This window comes from Prionailurus bengalensis, chromosome B3 (genome assembly GCF_016509475.1).
Source record: "Prionailurus bengalensis isolate Pbe53 chromosome B3, Fcat_Pben_1.1_paternal_pri, whole genome shotgun sequence".
Lineage (NCBI taxonomy): Eukaryota > Metazoa > Chordata > Mammalia > Carnivora > Felidae > Prionailurus > Prionailurus bengalensis.
Genome location: NC_057355.1, coordinates 126318653 through 126338070, shown reverse-complemented (window position 1 = coordinate 126338070; position 19418 = coordinate 126318653). Strand labels below are relative to the sequence as shown.

General features: G+C 39.5%; 1 protein-coding gene across 4 annotated transcripts in view; it reads left to right on the top strand.

The window, feature by feature from the left end:
* STON2 (stonin 2) overlaps positions 1–11026 on the top strand; it is a 155084-nt gene extending 144058 nt beyond the window's left edge. For all 4 annotated transcript variants that reach the window (XM_043556776.1, XM_043556778.1, XM_043556779.1 and 1 more), the window contains 2 exons: positions 2104–2306; positions 3866–11026. In XM_043556776.1, coding sequence (XP_043412711.1) covers positions 2104–2306; positions 3866–3949 — 287 coding nt within the window. In that variant the 3' untranslated portion in view covers positions 3950–11026. The remainder of the gene's footprint in view (positions 1–2103; positions 2307–3865) is intronic.
* Positions 11027–19418: the final 8392 nt, after the last annotated feature.

The window sequence follows — 19418 nt, the reverse complement described above, 5'->3', positions numbered from 1 at the left end:
TTTGTGGAAAGTAATGATTTCTCAGTATTCTGACAACGTTTAAATAAGGGTAACTGGGTAAAACTGTTGTTCAAGTTGCCATTGAATTAAAGTAAACTCCTCTGTGTACTTCAGAGTGATCTAAATCTCTAGCAATATGTTGAGAGGAGTTTAGGACATAATTTGGAATCTGTCAGATCTGAGTTTTATTCCCAATGCTGCAATTTAGTGGCTGTAAGACCTCAGGCCATTTACTTAAACCTCTCAGAGAAATCTTATTTTCCTCATTTACAGAAGAGGATTATGAATACCTAGCTCATTAAGATAGAAATTAGATAATGCTTTTAAGTGTTTAGCACAGTCTCTGGCCTGTAAGAAATGCTCAGTAACTGAAAGCTGTGTAATCACAATTGTAATTTAAAATAAATCACCTGGGTTCATTTTTAGATAATATAATTTTTACTAACATATGTATCAAATTTAAATTTCTTTCCTAGAAACCAGTGCAAGTTTCTCAATTTCCCAAAGTATTACTCTTTAGAAATAACCACTGAAATATGTTATTTGTGAAATAGAGCAAAACAAATACTTCACTGAGTGATGTTTTCCTTGGAGAGCGGGTGTGTGTGTCCTCACTCTCCGAGATTAAAAAGTCCCGTCCAGACCAATAAAGAAAATTGAAATTGTTTATTTGGGGAAGCTCAGATAACTTAGGACTCTTGCTGTTACATAACAAAGTCAGAGCCGTGTCACGTTGTTTATCCACGGTGAGTTGTATGGGGGTTCTTACAGCTCACTTCTCTACTCATGTCACCCTGCAAAACCTGGTCTTGAAATGGGAGACCATGAGGGTGGCTGTGACTCAGACAAAGTGGCTAAAGCACTTTGGAGACTGACTGCTTGGGTTCAGTTCTCATTCTGCCACTTTGCAGTTCTGACTGGGCAGCTCGCTTTACCTCCCCGAAGCCTTGGTTGCCTCATCTGTAGACTGGAATGGCTGTGACCTCAAGGGATTGTTATGAAGATGCAGGGAGAGGGTGTGCACACAGCAGCTGGGACAGTAAAGGATGCTCAACAAACACTGATGCTTCAAAGGTTATAGTCACAGAACTAAGCTCTCCTTTCACTCAGATAGCTAATCGGTCCTCAAGTTTTTCAGCCACGTACAGTAGAACGAACCATAGATTTGTAGAATTAAAGAACAGGAAAGGACTGTGCCTTGCATTGACCTACCTCCATTTCCCCACTTCCCAAATCAGGACTTGAAGCTGGAGAGAACAATGATGTGGGTGCAAGATTTCTGACACTTAGCAGGAGAGCTAGAAGTCATACTCGGTGTCCTGTTGGCCTGTGTTCTACCCAGCATACCATGTGCTTCCTTAACGCAAAGCTGTTGTTTATAAGGGCTTCATCATTTACGTGTGCCATTTACCCACAGAGACATTCCAAAAGCATCTTTGTAAAAATATGAGATGATTAAGATGATTAAGAAAATTCATCTTCTGGGTGCCTAGGTGGTTCAGTTAGTTAAGTCTACAACTTTGGCTCAGGTCATGATCTCGCGGTTTGTGGGTTCGAGCTTCGCGTTGGGCTCTGTGCTGAGCGTTGGGCTCTGTGGAGCCTGCTTTGGATTCTATGTCTACCTCTCTCTCTTCCCCTGCCTTGCTTGCACTCTGTCTCTCTGTCTCTCTCCCTGTCTCTCAAAAATAAACATTAAATTTTTTTTAATTAAAAAAAGAAAATCCATCTTTCAAAGGGAATTAATTACTTTGCTCCACATGGCTGTCATTGATGCTCTATTAGGTGCTAAGTGCTGATCCCTTTTATTCCTTCCTGCCAATTTACAGCCTCTATTACTTACTATTTGTGTTGTGTTCCCATTATCACCCTGACCTGAGTGGGTTTTTCAGGCCGTGGGTTTTATTGCTAGGATACAAGGCTACTGTAATCAGAAGGGTCTGAGGCACAGGCAGTGTGATTTCTGTTGTAAGTCCTCCGCTCAGCATTGGACCCTCGGAAAGACTGCCTGGTGCTGAGCCTCCTTTCCTATTGAGTGGCTCTTTTGGCCTCTTCTTCCATGTCCTCCCCAAAGAACCTAATGTCTAAATTCTTTTCCTTTCATAGCTTCTGGTCACCCACACTGTTTCTTCTGCCACCTTGAACTTGGCTCTGACCGGGAAGTGCCTTCCAGATTTGCCAGTCACGTGAATGTTGAGTTCAGCATGCCCACAACTTCTGCCTCTAAAGCTGCCGTAAGATCCATCTCTGTGGAAGACAAGACTGATGTCAGGAAGTGGGTCAATTATTCTGCACACTACAGCTACAAGGTAGCCTCGGGAGGCGTCTGGCTAATGTTTCCAGGTCCATTTGTTCACCCCCTTCCCCTCCCCTGTCTTGTTCCCTGTAGCAGTGCCTGCCTTGAATGCAGGATGTTCTCTTACTGCCTTAGAGAGAGGTACACCATGCATAGCTGTGGATGAGTCTGCTCTGATTTGAATGAATAGTCTCACTGGTGGGCAAGAGAAGGGTTGGGAAAAAATAATGAGGTGAATGAAAGAGGAGAGTGTAATGTTTTTCAGTCATCATGAACAACAACAAAAGAGTCATGGGGTAAAGGAATTAGTATTACTCATTCATAATATATGTTGCAGAAGTTGTGAACTTGAAAGTGGAGGGGAGTTCAGGAAAGCGCTAACCCAAAGCATGTATTTCATTCAGCTTCAGAGTTGGTGAAGTAGATCTGAGTAAAGTCAGGACACCTATGACCTGGTCACTGGGCTATACCAGGACAAAATTCAAAAGCCAAGCAAGCTTCTGTAATAGTAACAGGATCAGGGCTGTGGAAGGAGGAAACTAAGTTGGAGTGTTCTGATATAAATAGTGATTCTATCTTCAGGCATTGGAAATTCAACAGCAGATTAAATGCCAAAGATAGAAAATGGGGGTTATTGAAGAATTATTTTGCAAACGGTTTAATAATTTTTTTATTCATAATAATATCCTTGGTTTTTCAAGGTTATTTATTGTTCTTCAATGTTTACTTAGTTGTGTGATCTAAAACCTTATTAAACTACCAAAAAGAACACATACTCCATCTTGTGGCCAGAGAAAATATAGCACTTTCATCAAGCATGACCCTCATCTGTTTTTTCTTTAATTGTTCCCTACATCATAAATATCCAAAGTGGTAAAGAGAAGAGCAGTTTTAATTATGAAACTCTCTAGCTTGATAGATTTCCTTTCTGACTTGTCAAAGGCTTCAGCATGTGTCACTTTCAAGGCAAGATGAATTTATTAATCCCTTCATAGTTGTAGCTGCCTTATTTTGCAGGAGACACAGGAAGAACTATAAACACTAGAATACTTAACTTTGGAAGGAGATAAAGTAATGGAGAGTATAAACAGCCAGATGGAAAGGAATTCAGTCATTTTGATAAACCTTTGTGCTTGCCTGCTGTATACCTACATTATTGGAGTACAATAGTCAACAAGGGCGTACCCCTGTCCTATGGAGCCTGTGGTTGGGGGGGAGCCGGGCAGGTGTACCAGGTACAGTGGAAATATGCCCAGGAAGAACACCTCACTCTACCTAATGACTTGGGAACATGACTCAAGGTGACCTTTGAACAACTATGCAAGACAAAGAATAAGAATTTTCCAGGTGGACTGTGAGGAAGGGGGATTCCAGAGCAAGCAAAGAGCATGTGCAAAGAGATAATCCTAATATACTCAGGGCCAGTATCTTCAGTGTGGCTAAAGCCCAAAACATTAACAAAATTACAGGGAATCTCAACGAGCATGGTGAGGTATTCTCTTTGAGATTATTTATTACTGGGATGTTTTTCTCCTCTTTCTGATATTACTCTCCAACTTCTATTCTTGGCAGGTGGAAATTGAGCAAAAAAAGAGTTTGAAGCCAGACTTTGAAGGAGATGAAATGGAAAATCCCAAGGAGTGTGGGGTCCAGTGACAAAGCCCTACTGCAGGGGGCATGACCCAAGTTCTCATGAATAGCTGAAGTTCAAGTCAGTACCTACCATGACTACTCCATGTTGGGAACAGTATTTTGGACCTTCCTTTTGTAGTTACCTGTATTTTAACAGGGAACCTTGAGGTGGTTGCTTTGGAGAGACCCTGATATGCCTGATGATGCACCTAGTTCACCTGACTTTTGAGGCTTATTGTCTAATTAAGCCTCCTTTTCTTCACTCTGCTTATCTCACAGCTTTTGGGTGTGGTTTGTTGTCACTGTTGGAGTCAGGAAGAGAACCTTCCACATGAGTGTTGGCCCCATTTCCTTCTGATGTTCATCTGTCACTTACATGATTTTCTAGAAAACACAGTCTTGAGAAAGTTCATTCAGAATCCACCTCTGTCACTCCCTCTAGAAAAAGGTTCAGAAGAGGTGAGGTACAAAACAAATTTCCTCTTTGGGTCTACTAGGCTCTTTGTACATGTCTCCATTCTTTAAATGTTAACACTATGCAACAGAAGTTTTCAAGACGTTTCCCTCCCAGTTCTGGATGGTTTTGATTAAAACACTTTTTCCATCTCTCTGTTCCCAGGGTTCACCACCCTGAGTCACAATAAACAATGGAAAAAAGGCACAATAGGATACTTTTTTATTCTGTGATTAGCCCCACATTCTGCAAAGGGTGGCTATTGAAGGGAAAGCAAAACTGAGCTGATTTTTCTTCATTCTGGGGAAAAGGGCCATTAATTGTAACATAATATTCAATTCAGGAGACAACTTCAATCTCAGAGAATTCCCAAATTCACACTGAAAAATACAGGCCATTTCTGTTTCTGAAACAAATGGATGGAGATATATATATGTATATATACACATATATATGCACACACCTATATATATATACATATATATGTGTGTATATGTATGTATGTATGTATACCTCAGGTATTTGTCAGGGCATTTGGGAGCTCTTTTTATACCTCAAGCCTATAGACAGTTGCATGTCTCTTTAATTCAGACTTTACAGGAAATATAAGTGGAAAAGATAATTTTAAAATCTGTTTTAAAACTAAGCTTTTAGTTTTAAAAATTTAAAAGCTGTTTTAAAACTAAGCTTTTAGTATATGAGCTCTCCCCCCAAATTCAGAGTTTGATAATTACAATATTGTAACAGATCTAAAAGGCGGAAGACTCTAGAGTAGAAATGGGGGAAAGACCTATTTTTCTAATGTTGGGAGCATTAAATCTGATTCCAAGAGTCTGGGACACTCGATCTTCTTTCCCTTCATATGTTCCTGCTTATATTCTGTACTTCTACTTCTTATTTCTATCTTGGTGCCTCCTTACCATACAAGGAACTATATTGGCCATCCCAAAGGGAATACCTGCTCAGCAGCTTAAAGGCCGGTTCTATCTGCCTTCTTCTCCTGTGAAGAATAAAGTAAGGGGACAGAAAGCATACCTGTAAGATTTGTCAGATGACACAGAGAAATAAATGATATATCCAGTCTAACTGGCAGATTTGGGATTAATTTATCCAGTGAATTTTCACTGAATTGTAACTATGTACTGACACTAGAACATAGACATCATTACCATTTTTTTTGAAATACCTGAACATAAGACTGAAACTAAAAGGATAAAATTCAGTAGGCATTAATGAGACACTATATTCTGAGTTGCTTAAACACTATATTCTGAGTTGCTTAAATACAACCTTCTAAATACAGAGTGGTGTTACCTACGTGTGTGTTGACAGAAAGGTTGTTGAAAAATCATGGTTTCACAATGGTTCCTGTAGAAATGTTTTCTTAGGGAAACAGGACTTCAGTTTTGAATTAGGAATGTATGGTGACTATCACAAAGTTAATGCATTCAACCTGTGGTAACAGAAGCCCAGGGAGCCCTGCATGCTGCACTGGTCAGTCCACATTTGGATGGAGGGTTGGATTCAATTGTGGATGCTATGTTTTGAGAGAGACATTAATCAGTTGTGTCCAGAGGCAGGTGACCAGGGTTGTGAAGGGTCTAATTATATAAGGGACAGGGGAATAGAATAGGAGAGAATAAAATAATATAGCTGCCCTGAAATTTCCGTTGAGTTTTAAAAAGGGAGAAGAATAAGACTTACCTGTGTAACTTCAAAGGGCAAAAATAGGAACAAAGAGGAACTTTCTAGATAACAGATGTTTGCTTCAACATAAGAAAGAATTTTCTAATAAGAGGTTCTAAATGTGGTGGTTCTAAAGGGGAAAAGACTTGTGTAGTAATATTTCCTATTGCTGCAAATGCCCAAACAAAGGTTAAAATAACCATCCATCCCAGATGCTGTGAAAGGGGCACTGGATTTGGGCTAGATGGCTCCCAAGATCCCTTTTGCATATAGGCTAATCTCAGTAGTAACTCTCTAACTCTAGTTGTTTTCTCCTTGATAAGTGGTTTTGTAAACTTTGTGAAATACATTGGGATTTCCTGAAGGTCTCTGTCAAGTGAGGCAGAGCCCTTCCCCTGTTGTATGAAAGGCACATGAGATTCCTCACAGAAACATCAAGATGCGCTAAAGAACTGGCAAGGTGAAGGTCATTCTGACACCTTCCTTACCCAACGTTAGCACCTGCGCACCCTGTCAAGATCTCTGCCTCACCTGCCAGCATCACATATGTGCTGCCTGTTGGACGATTTCTCCCCATCTTAGTTAATTCTCATTGCCTTTGTGCTTTTACGTGGATTTTTTTTTTTCTTTCAACCAAGGGTTAGGAAAATCCTTTCCATGCTATCTGCATTCAGCAAGCAAATTATTATTAATAATAATTTTTTTTTAAAAAACCTACCACCTTGATTTCATCAAATTTGCTTTCCCACTACTGTTTTCGGGAAACTGATTATGGGTAGCATTTGGGACTTTGGGGGATATAATACTATCTATTTTTAGGCCTAGTGTTATGTGAATAGCCTACATAGAAAACACAGGCAAATTATCTTTTTGTTGTGCAGATTCTTTTACTACCCTGGACCTGGATTGTGTGTATGTGTGTGGTCACAAGTAGTCCTTGTCTATGTTATCAATAATGTGAAGATATTAAAAGTAAATTCACTTTACCAATACATAGTATTACTATTAGAACATAAATTAGATGTCACATGATATTAAGAGCTATGCTTTCTTTTGAGTCTCATGGCTTGCTTTGTGACTGTATAGTAAAAGAGGATAAGAAATGTACTTGTCGTGATATGTCAAACAAGAGAAGCTAAGGTATTTTGTGGTGGGCCATTAAACCCCCTTTGCCACTCTTGTAAACATAATACTAGTTATTTTTTCTCAAAATTTTACATTTCACTTAAATATCATCTGGACATTTTTTTTTTTTTTTCATTTGGTTCTTTCCCCGCTCTCAGCATTCCTGCATTATTGGCAGGACTCATAACCCTTGAGAACATTTTTTTTAATGCAATATATTTCTTATTTGAAATGGGAGCAATTTCTATTCAAATCCAGTGGGTGAGAGCAAGAGTTTATTTCCTTAGAAATTAAAGTCCCCAAGAAATATGATCCATGATGGCAAGGAATATATCTTATTCTTTATGTTCAGTACCTAGGAGAAAGCTTGGGAAAGCTTAAATCCTTGCTGATAGGACAAACATATATTAGTGAAATAAAAGGAAATTATTAGGGGGTGCCTGGCTGGCTCAGTTGGTAGAGCATGCACCTTCTTTTTTTTAGATTTATCTTATTGATTTTGAGAGAGACAGTGTGCAAGCAGGGGAGGAGTAGAGACGGAGGTAGAGAAAGAATACCAAGCAGGTTCTGCTCTGCCAGCACAGTGCCCAACAGAGGGCTCGATCTCACGAACCGTGAGATCATGACCAGAGCTGAAATCGAGAGTTGAACGCTTAACCAACTGAGCCACTCAGGCACCTGGAGCCTGCAACTCTTGATCTCAGGAACATGAGTTCAAGCCCCATGTTAGGTGTAGAGATTACTTTTAAAAGAAAGAAAAAAAGAAATTATTAGGTATTTAATAAATGTTTGTTAAACGCACACTCACCTGAAACTCTAAGAAACTTAGACCTTACTTATCATCAAATACTTCTATTAAAATAAGCAAGCAAGCTTTATTTCCTGAAAGACTTAATTTTTTTTTATTCCTGCTTCCACTGTCAACTAATGACTGTCAGCACATAGCCTTCACGTGCAGCTGAATTTAAACTACAGTTTTTCTCACTCATATTGAAAAACATTTTTGTGCCCAAAATACAGTAGCACAGATGCTATCCATGAGTCAAGATTATTGATTCAGTTTTGTTCCTTCAAGTCAGACATGTCTTGCCCATTTGAATAGTCAGCAGGAGGAGAAAGCTTGGCCAGTCTTGGTGTGCTATGTCTTTGGTTTCCCCACCATTAACTACTGACTGGTGTTACTGTGTTTTGTCACCATAGGCAGATGGAGGACTGAGATGGTAAGGATGAAACTCGTGAAATTAAATCATGATTTCAGAGCTGCTTTCAATCTCTTTATGAGGTTAGTTGTGGGAAAGCACAGAATGATCTGAAATTGTTTAAAAGCCTTGGGAATATTAAATTAATTTCAGTAGGAAGCATTGCCACCTAGCCTACTTTTAGAATTCTCCCACTTGGGACTGGTAACTTTAATGGTTCTCCAGATGATGATCGTTAAGTGAATTCTAGCATATCTAGAGTTTTAGGTCATGTTAAGAATGCCATTTAACAGAAAATTCAAATAAAACTAACCAAAAATGTCCACACACACACAAAAAATCACCTAGTAAACAAATCATCTTTAACAACTTATACCAAGTCCCATTCAAACCATGACTGCTCTTCATATAAAAATAGTCATCTCATTCTCCCCAAGTTTTCAAGATGTTTTCTAAACATTGCCAATGTCTGACAATTTCCTACAAGTCACCATTTCTCCATCATTTCTTAATTGTGCTTTTTGTAAAGGAAACTTGCATTGCATATTGTGACTTATATTTATGTATTTAAGGAATTAAAAAGTAAACAAGATGTAGAAAATAAAGGTATCAGTAATATTTTCCCACATATTAACTCAAAGAAGAAATACGGAGTTTCACATTTCTTCTAGTGTGCCTTAGCAAATCTGACTGAGAGTCTCATCTTTTTTTGTTTGTTTGTTTTAAGAATTGGGGGAAAAAATATATCTCTGAACTTGCAATTCCAAGCCTGTACAGATAGAAACTATCCATAGGAAGGTGTTTGGTAGTGTCTACAGAGAGGCAAATAATAGTGGGTAATGAAAAGCCACAAAAGAGCAGACTTAAAAATGAGAATTTCAACATGAAAAGGTAAAGTGGACAGAGGTGACAAACAGCACTAGCCACCAAACTTGAACTAGAGGCTATCCCTTAAAAGTAAGGGACAAATAAAAGGTTATGCAGCAAGGATAAACAGAATGATTTCAGTTCAACAAATGTTTATCAAGTGTCTACTCTGGTCAAAGTGCTGTGCTATCAGCCAGCTTCCCTAAAGGGAGGTAACGTCAAAGCCAAGGACACTGAGAATTGTTGATGTGAAGTCATCAGAGGGAGTGTACTTTATCAAGGGAAAATTGGGGTTTCTATGACTCTGAAGGACATAGTCATGGAGACAATCACCATGTGAAGTAACCTGCTCTTTTCCCAATAAGGACTCAGTAACCTCACCTAAAAAAGTGAGGAAGCTGGACTAATTGTCCCCTTAGGTCCCTGCCCACTTCAGTTTCATGGATTATTTTATAAAATATCCTTTGGTGCCACTGTCAGTGATACTTCATGTCATGGGTGCTCTTCATATAGTCTTAAGAACCAAGAAATTTAAAATTTGAAGATTGGGAAAATCAGCTGGCCCATCGTTTTTCTTTTCCTGTCTTCATCCCTTACCATCTGCCCAGACAACAAACACAGTCCTCTATTATGTAATTGTGTAGTTGGAGTATCAAAAGGATGGTGAACATCAGTTAGAACACTGCCCTGTAAGTTCCACTGGCATCACCCAGCACAACAGTGGTGTGAATGTGGAGAGGAACAGACCAAACAGGTCTCCGAAATGGATGTTAGGATTTGAGTATCACTTGAAGCAGAAGTAGATCTAACCCTCCAAGGTACTGAGGGGCCACGTTACAATGATCTGTGATTTATAGATATGTCCTTTTACACAACAGACTGCAGAAATTGAGGGAGGGGGGAAAAGTGCTCCATAAATATGCTGGGACTATTTGTAAAACAGTTAAGGCAAAACGAGATGAGAGAAAGGGTCAGGCCTCTTTATATTCTCACTGTCTCTTAATAACATGAAAATGTAGTTTAAATTTTTTTAAACATGCACAAGCTACAAAATACCATCTTTTTAATGTGTTAGTATGACTTTAGTTTCTTATACTTAGAATTGGGTCAAATGGATGGCTCGATTCTAACTGGACAGAGCAAGACGTTCTAGCATCCCCTTCCTATTTAGCTCCATGCTGTGCCTCGGATCAAACTCTCAGTGCCAGTCATGGACACTATCTAGCCACCATCATCATGCCTCCATGTGCTTCAGGATCAGCAACTCCATGTAGTGTCCAATGTGAGCAGTTCTGGGAAAGCAGATGTGCAGTCAGAACCTGACAGCAACCTATTGGACCAAAGGGTTTAAGGGTTTAGAAGTATGGGGGTGAAAGAAAGGAAGATTATGAACACCTCTGACCCTAAGCCAGCATTCATTTAAACCTTTGTGTCCACCTGCCAACAGAGCCTGGAGAAAACTCTACCATATTCAAGAAATTAAACAGAATCAGTGTTTTAGCTAGGGAGTGTGATAAAAGAGCACTCCTTCTCACCCTCCATTTTTGTAATGTCTGTAAGTGAATTTCAGTCTGTTAGGATGATGGACCCTAGATCCAATGAGTGATTCAGCTGATCCAAGGCTTGTATTTTTCCTTCATTCATCATCCATCCTCATTTGATATAACTTCTTGTACTATTGTGATTAATTTTATGTAAAACCAGTTTACTTTAAAAAAAAAAAAAAGAATATGTGCCTATGTAATAAAGTCTACACACTGGCTAACTTTATAGAGATGAGGTTTTATTTTTAATTGTTCTGCTGATTCTCATTTGTAATACCCTTTTTTTGAGCTATGAAAATGAGCTATTAATAAATTTTTTTTATTGTTTTTAGGAGTAGAATTTAGTGACTCATCACTTACATATAACACCCAGTGCTCATCATAACAAGTGCCTCCTTAACAGCCATCACCCATCTAGCCCATCCCCCACCCATCTCCCTCTATCAACCCTCAGTTCATTCTCTACTGTAAAGTCTTGTGTGGTTTCTCTCTCTCTGTCTCTCTCTCTCTCTCTCTCTCTCTCTCTCTCTGTCTCTCTCTCTCTTTCTCTCTCTCTTTTTCCCCCTTCCCATACATTCATCTGTTTTGTTTCTTAAAATCCTATTAATACAAACTTTTTAACAAAATCTGTCACCATGGAAGATTTAATGAGGTAAGACATAATGAAAAGTGTTTATTATAAAGAAGGCCTATCACCCAGTTAATGTGGTGTGATCATAAGATGACAAATTAACAAGTGACACATTAAAAACTGTTTATCCTAGTTAAGTTTATCATATATATAATTTAGTCAATTCAAGATATATTTATTGCATTCCAATTTTGTGCCCAATTGTGCGAGAAAACAAATTAAAATGATATAACCCTTAAGGTTTTCTTGGTGATAAGTGCAAATGCATATAGTAAGTGAGAAATAGAAAAGAATACATAAAAAATAGCATTTCTGCAATATGTTCCTGACATATTCCTGTCAGCGCTCAACAAATAACTATTCAATCGATTGATGAATCCAAATGACTAATGTCAACATAAATTCAGATTGGGGAAAAAAATCAATATGGACTAGAATACTTGGAAAGTTTTCAGAGGAAAGATCACTTCTAAGTGAGACCTTGAGGTGGGGGTAAAATTTGACTCAGTTGCAAGAGGAAGTGAGTTTAGAACTGGAAAGAGTCAGGTGTACAAGTGGCATGTTGGATTGGCAGGAGGTGAGCCTGACCTGAGCAAAGGGTTCCTGCCCATCCGAAGGTTGATAGTGAAGCCAAGCTGAGATCTAGTCTAAGGTTGACTCAGTCTAGTAAATGCTACAAAGGCATTTTAGAATCTTACTAATAAAGCATTATTCTAGAAAGGCTAATCTGTCTACAATGTGCCAGATATTTTGGACTAGAGGAAAGCTTAAGGGCAAAGAAAGCAAAGTTTTTTTTTGGAGTAAACAAGGCAAGAAAGAAACAGCTTTGTGTTTAGTTCAAACAGACCACAGACATCTTACTGCAAAATACAATGATCTATTAAGAGGAGAACTTAGACCAGGTCCATGGCCCCCTGCCAGTGAAAGAACTCTGTGCTGAACAGAACACAGAATTGTATAGCCTGGTCAGTCTGAAATTAACTGATACTAGTAATTGATAGCAGATGCACAGAAGGGTTAATGGCCAAATAACAGCATAAAATTTTCGTAGGTTGGGGAATCTGAAGAATAATATACTCCTTCCCCCTATCCCTGTCTGCCAAGAATCCTCTTGAACCAAGTTTTGAGACCTGTCTAGGTTCCACATTGGCACAAGGTTTCAGTCTGCTAAGGTCCCCCTGTCCTTTAATATTCACATGGAATAACTGTGCAAGTAGCTGTTTGAAGCCAAGCATGTCCTTAATGTTTCTCAGCATGTGGGGGAGGAGGAGTTGAGAATGAGAGGAAGTGAAGATGAGAATTTAAATATCCTCAGTGTCATTTGTCAGCACTTTTCCAAGCTCCTCCCACCTCCTCTCCATCATGATCCTCTATTTCCTCTTTAGTCCTCTATGCTGGGCAACTTTCTGTATTCCTGAAACATAACATGAGCTAGCATTTATGTAGGGCTTATATTCTGATGCGACCATGTGTGCTAAGTCTTTTAGATGCATCCTTATCTAATGAAGGCAGCTCCCCTCTCCATTCTGCATGGTACTAATAATTCAAGGCTGATGGTACAACTGACATTTATTGAAGGTTGGCAGTTAATAGTGAGTGCAGCACAAAACAGGGAAGAATTTAAAACTGAATGCCAGACATCCCTGCACCTAAAGTTCATGGCTCACACCCCACAGAGGGAATTGTTAAACATCTATCTCCCTCGTCTCTAGTCTGAGTACATGGAACCAACACCTCAAGTCCCCAAACTACTGTCTCCCTGACTGCCAAGGGAAAACTGAAAACTTCTTAAAATCTCATGTTAAGTGGAGATTAAGTTCTAAAGTCAACACTCTTGAAAATCAAAGTAGCCATAGAATAGACAAAAGCGTAAGTCTTCTTTAATGAAAGTTGCTCCATGACCCTCAATTAATTTTTCAGTTTCTTCATTGAGAATTACTGACAGAGTCATCAACGCCCCAAATCCCAGCTACCTGAACAATGTGTTCCAGTTCATGGTCAATGTGGGGAAGCCATTAAAATGAGTCACAATTATTTCCTGAGTTTTACCAACATGAATTGACCATTTCAGGCTTGACAGCATCTTTTATCTGCCTCACAGACCCACTGAGTGGAGTGGCAGACCGAATAACTTGAATAGACGTATAATGAGTCTCCATTATAGTTCACTTTCTTATGCAAAACAATTTTTAGTTCCACTCCATTGCACCCTGTAATGGACCCATTGAAGTATCTTTCCAAACCAGAGAGAAGTCTATCTTAGATCTCCAAAAAGAATTTACATAAACACATTTTTTTTTCTTCAGAGGTCTCAAAAATGACAGATAATATTTTCACAAGAAATTAGAGCCAAAACTACCTGTCCTTTCCTCCCCCATACAGTCTAGGCAGCAGAAATAGATAAAATCTATTTTACACCTGTTGAGAGCAAACCCCAGGAGTTACATTTTTTAACCCAGAGACCACATGTAGGCATTCCACTCAACGGTCTTAGCTAAGGTCTCAGCTCACAGCTGGAATCAACGAAGACACACAGGTGCATGAAAATTTAGAGGATTCTAGCCCTCAGACTTTGAGTCTTCCAGCTGAGGCACCCAATGTCACAGAGAAGAGACAAGCCATTGGTGCTGTACTGTGTCCAAATTCTGGATCCTCATAATCCCTAAACTTAATAAATAATGGTTTCAGGCCAATAAGTTCTGGGCAACTTGTTACATAGCCATAGTCACCAGAACACTAACGTTAATTGAGTGTTTAAGAAGTGCCACACACTGTGTAGGATGCCTTGTATTTTATATCACTTAGCTATTTCTGTGTAGCAAGCCATTGGAAACCTCAGGGGCTTAACACAATAGTTCTTGATTTTTATAGCTCAGAGATGTGTGGTCTATTGAGGATTGGCTGACCAAGGCTAGGCTCACTTATGTGTTTTAAGTGTTACCTGGGAGCTCTGCCCAGCCTGGGCTTGGCTGGGGCATCTTAGCAAGGACAGATCCACTGTAGGTATCTCTTATCTTCCTCTTGGAATTTACAGGTTTGACTGGGTATGTCATTTTCATGGAGAGGAAGGAGCACAAAAACACATAGGCTTATTAGGGCCTAAGGTCAGAAATGGCACACCAACACTTCTACCAAATTCTATTGGCCAATGGACTCACATGATCAGGCCCAGATTAAAGGGGTGAGAAAACAGACTCCATCTACTTAGTATACTGCAAAGTCACAGGCATGGGTGTGCACAGAGGGAGGGGTGAAGAATTGGAGCCATTCAATCTGCTGCATATTTAATCTCCATAATTATCAAGTAAGTACTATTGTCATCCCCATCCCACTCATTTCATAAACTGAAGCACAGAGACTTTAAATAATGTGAGTTAACAGAATTCCTGGAGCTTCCAGTGAGACTACTGCTCCTGTGGCTGTCTCATCACTGCAAAATGTCCATGAGACCAAACTCTCAGAAGGTGTCTTTGCCTTTGGGTGCTAGACCACAACTGGCTGCGCTGGGTCACCCATGCTTCCTGTCATAAACCAATTCTTGACCTTCCTCTAATTGGAACTGAGGATCACTATGCCAATATGTGTTTCCATGAGATTCAGGAACCACTAGAAGTCCAAATCCTTTTCATTCTATCACCCCAATTCATCCATAAATATGACTCCTTCTCACACTCCTCCCTAACTCCCTGGACACTTTCTGTGCCTCTAAGACTCAAGGCCTGTCATCAATACTCTTGATCTGTGATATCCTCTCTGGACAGTGCCTTCACTCACATCTCCCTTCATTCCATCCTGTTATCCCCTAAGAGCACACTGCTCCCACTGCTGTGCATGTGGGACATGCTTTTTTCTCTTATACCATGTACCTCTGGGCTTGAAGATGAGAAAGCAGTATCCTACTTGCCTCCTATTATAGTTTCATCAATCATTCTCCTTCCTCTTCAAAACTTAGATCCTATGAAATTCATGCTATCAGACACTATAACCCCAAATACTGTCATCTCATTGACCTTCAAGTCACACAAACAAAGCTTAATTTAGCTTATTTTGCGAGACTAACTTGACCTGGGTTATTTCTTAATTATGCATCTGGAAATCATAAGCAAAACTTGAACTGGTTCCCAAGGTTAATATGAAGTCACTACTGACCAATTCCCTATCATTTAAGAAAATTCTAATATAACCAATCACTGTGAAGTATAAATAATCACTTCCTTTCCACTCTATAAGCTACCCCTTACAGGAGGGGCATTGTCGTCCAACAATAGCTTCATTCCATGCTTTGGTTTGCATGCTCCCAGTTTGCAAACTGTATTTTGGTGTGTGCTCAATAAAGCTTTGCAAATTACTACTTTGCTGATGTATTGGTTTTCTGTTATTTATGAACTATTTATGAACTATTTGTCAATAGTCGCTCACTGAGGTCCAAGGCACCTTTAGGAAGATGTTCCAGAAGTTGCCCACATCACATCTTATATCCATTGGATCAAATGTAAGCACGGGGTGACACCCGCAAAGGAAGCTCAAAAATGTAATCTCTTGCTGAAAAAGACCAGCTAAAACTCAGGGAATTCTATTACTAAAGGAAAGGGGAAAATGGTATTTGGGGATAGTGATCTTTGTCAATTAGTTGAGCCTATTATGATAGGGAAAGATAGGATTCAGTAGGCAGAAAGGGAGAGGCTAAGTCTTGAAGGTCCCTGGGTGGGGAAAAACACAAATTTTAAAACATTTCTTCTGGGAACATCTGACCTCGAGCAAACTCCCTCAGGCACAAAGTTCCTCTTGAGAATGTGACAGACCCCACCTACTCCTCCTCAGGTTTCCCTCAGGAATTTGACAAGACTTGGCTAAAAATAACAGACCCACAAAGCACCTATGGCCATAGACCACCCCTTATACAATGGAAACAAGCCAATCAAAAAGGAATGACTAGGCATTTAGAGTTATCAAGCCAATAATGGTAGAACCTGAGAAGGAGCAAGGGGGAAGGGAAGGGAGGGTTGACCAAAACCCTATAAAGCAAAGTCCCTTGCGTATAGTCATGAGCATTCACTTTGGAACGCCCCCTCTCTGCAATGAGAGTTTTCATACTGTTCTTACTTTCTTAATCTTATACTCTTACGAACTTTTGCCTACTGCTCATTTTATTTTGTGTCCACCTCTTTATTCTTCCAAGTGGCAAGAGAACAAATCCTGGGTATCGAGGTAAAAAAACAAACAAACAAACAAACAAACAAAACCTGCAACACTATTATTTACCTATTCTATGTCTTCCACAAGTAGCTGACTGAGACCAGAGAAAAGCACCATAGCCATAATGATTCTTATCCTAAATCTCAAAAAAGCAATTGCTTTTCCATAACAATCTTGCACACTTTTTAAATACATCTGATGTTCTACCTGCAAAAAAATGACAATTTCATATTTTCTCCTCTCTTCTCAAACCTTCAACAATTCCTTCCCAATTTTACAACTGCACTCTCAGCTGATAACCGTTGTATTTTATTGAAAAATTTTAAACCATCATGGGAAGTTCTTTTCTTTCTGACCACCAAATCTATCAACCCACCTACACATTTCCACTATCAATTCTAACTTTCTTTGTTCTCATCCTGTTTGTTGCACAGTTTGTAGAAGCTCTCTGTTCCCAGCAGAGATGAACAGCTCCCTTTTGCTCTGAAGCCTATCCTCACTGGCGTTTCTCAAAAAGTGATGACTGAAATCATATGCGATTTCTCTTGTGTCATTATGTTTTTTTTTTTTTTTCTGTTGACTATTCCCAGCAGCTTGGAAATAGTTTCTAATAAATCCCACCTTCAAAAAATGATTTGGAGAAAGGACTCTGGTAAGTTGGTGGAGTTGAAGCAAAGCACCAGGAATCTGTCTCCCCACCTAGACATCAATTGCATTGGCAGAATCTGTGGGATATGACCATGTTGGAACTCTGGAGTCTAAGAGTTCCAGGCAAAGGCTTGGACGGTAAATTGCAGCTAGATTCAGTCAATGTCAGCTCTTCCCACAATAGCAGCTCCCCATTTCCCACCTCCCAGCCCTGTGGCAGGCAGCCCTGTACACCCTCCAGAAGCTGCTTGCATGCACTTGCAGGAGCCAGAGTAGACATAAAGGACCCTGTTCCCCAAACATGGGGAATCTGTGCTCTGGCTGCTGATTGCTATTTCTGACCATAGAGATACAAAGAAGATATATTTGTTCTCACCATTTTCTCACTTCTTTTCTTCTCAGTTGCCTTTAATTTATCTTCCATCTCCATTACTACATGATAATGACTTTTGTCAATGTCCTGCAACTTGACAAATCTAAGATCTTTTCTATCTTATATGCTTCTCGTCAGCATTTGACAGTTTTAACTATTCTCTTCTTGCAGCAATCTCTTCCCTTGGTGTCCACCCCCACCCCCACCCTCACTAATGTTCTCCTGGTTTATATGCTACATCATTGCCAACTCCTTTCCAGTCTTGTTTTTTGGCTCTTGGTTTTTTTTTCTCCTTGGTCCATTCTCTAAACATCAGAATACCTCTATTCTCTTCCCTTATACTCCTCACAGGATCTCATACATTACCATGGCTGTAAGTACCTATATATGTTAGATGATTCCCGTTTATTTCTAGGTCAAATTGCTGGGTTCTAAGCTTGTATTCACCAGTTTATTTGACTCTCCACTTGACTGCTCAACAGACACCTAAACCTAACCATAACAGAACTTTTCTCATCTAAACGTGTCTTTCCCTCAATTTCCCCCAACCTACGTAAAGGGCACCAACATCTTCCCAGTTACCTAACAGAAACCTGTGAAAATCTTTGCTCATTTTTCTAAGACCCCATGTTCTATCCAAAGCAAGCCTTACAGAATCCCTTTTCAAAACATATGATGGGAGCTCCTGGGCAGCTCAATAGGTTAAAGATCTGACTCTTGATTTTGGCTCAGCTAAGGATGTCACAATTCATGAGTTCAAGCCCTGCATCAAGCCCCACATCAGGCTCAGCACAGAGCCTGCCTGGGATTCTGTCTTCCTCTCTCTGTGCCCCTCCCCCACTCTCATGCATCTGCTCTCTCACTCTCTCTCAAAAATAAACATTAAAAAAAAATCACTTGAAGAAACCTAGTTTAAAAATATGATGAATCTTTTTTTTTTTAAACTTTATTATTTTGAGAGAGAGACAGAGCACCCAAGTGGGGGAGGGGCAGAGAGAGAGAATCCCAAACAGGCTCCACTCTGTCAGCACAGAGCCCAATGCAGGGCTTGATCTCAGGAACCCTGAAAATATGACCTGACATGAAGTCAAGAGTTGGAGGCTTAACCAACTGAGCCACCCAGGTGCCCCTATGATGAACCTTTCTTACCTCCACTCTACTCACCTGGATTTCTACAAATGCCTAATGTATAACATTTTACTTATTTATCTTGTCTATTGTCTGTTTCATCAGTCTCATGAACTTCATAATGGAAGGGGATTTGGTTTGTTTTCTCTTACACTAGTGCCCTCATAGCCTAGAATAGGGCCTGATTCTCAGTGAATATTTTTGAGTGATTGGAAGAAAAGTCTAGTGGGACTCAGACATGCAAAACTGAATCATAATACATTCTTTTAAATGGGAGTGTGTACAAAATTTAGAAAGGGGAATATTTGGAGATCTTGGGAATTAGACACAACTTTAGTCTTTCTTTTTGGATAAAGAAAAATAAGCCAAGAACAAAGAACATTGTGAAAACATTTGTCTTACTTTTCCTTTTAGAATGTATGTTGAAGCAAGAAATTGTATCAAATATGATCACTTCCCAAATAATTTACAAAAATAAATATAGAGAAACAATGATGGGGGAAATAATGGAAGGAATTAAAGCTTCCAGGAGCTGGATTTTTCCAGAAAGGAAAAAAGGTAAGTGGAGAAAGACATTGTAAGTGTGCAATGTGAAGAAAGATATAGAAACAAATTTTTAAAAATTCTTTTTCCTGGAGGAAT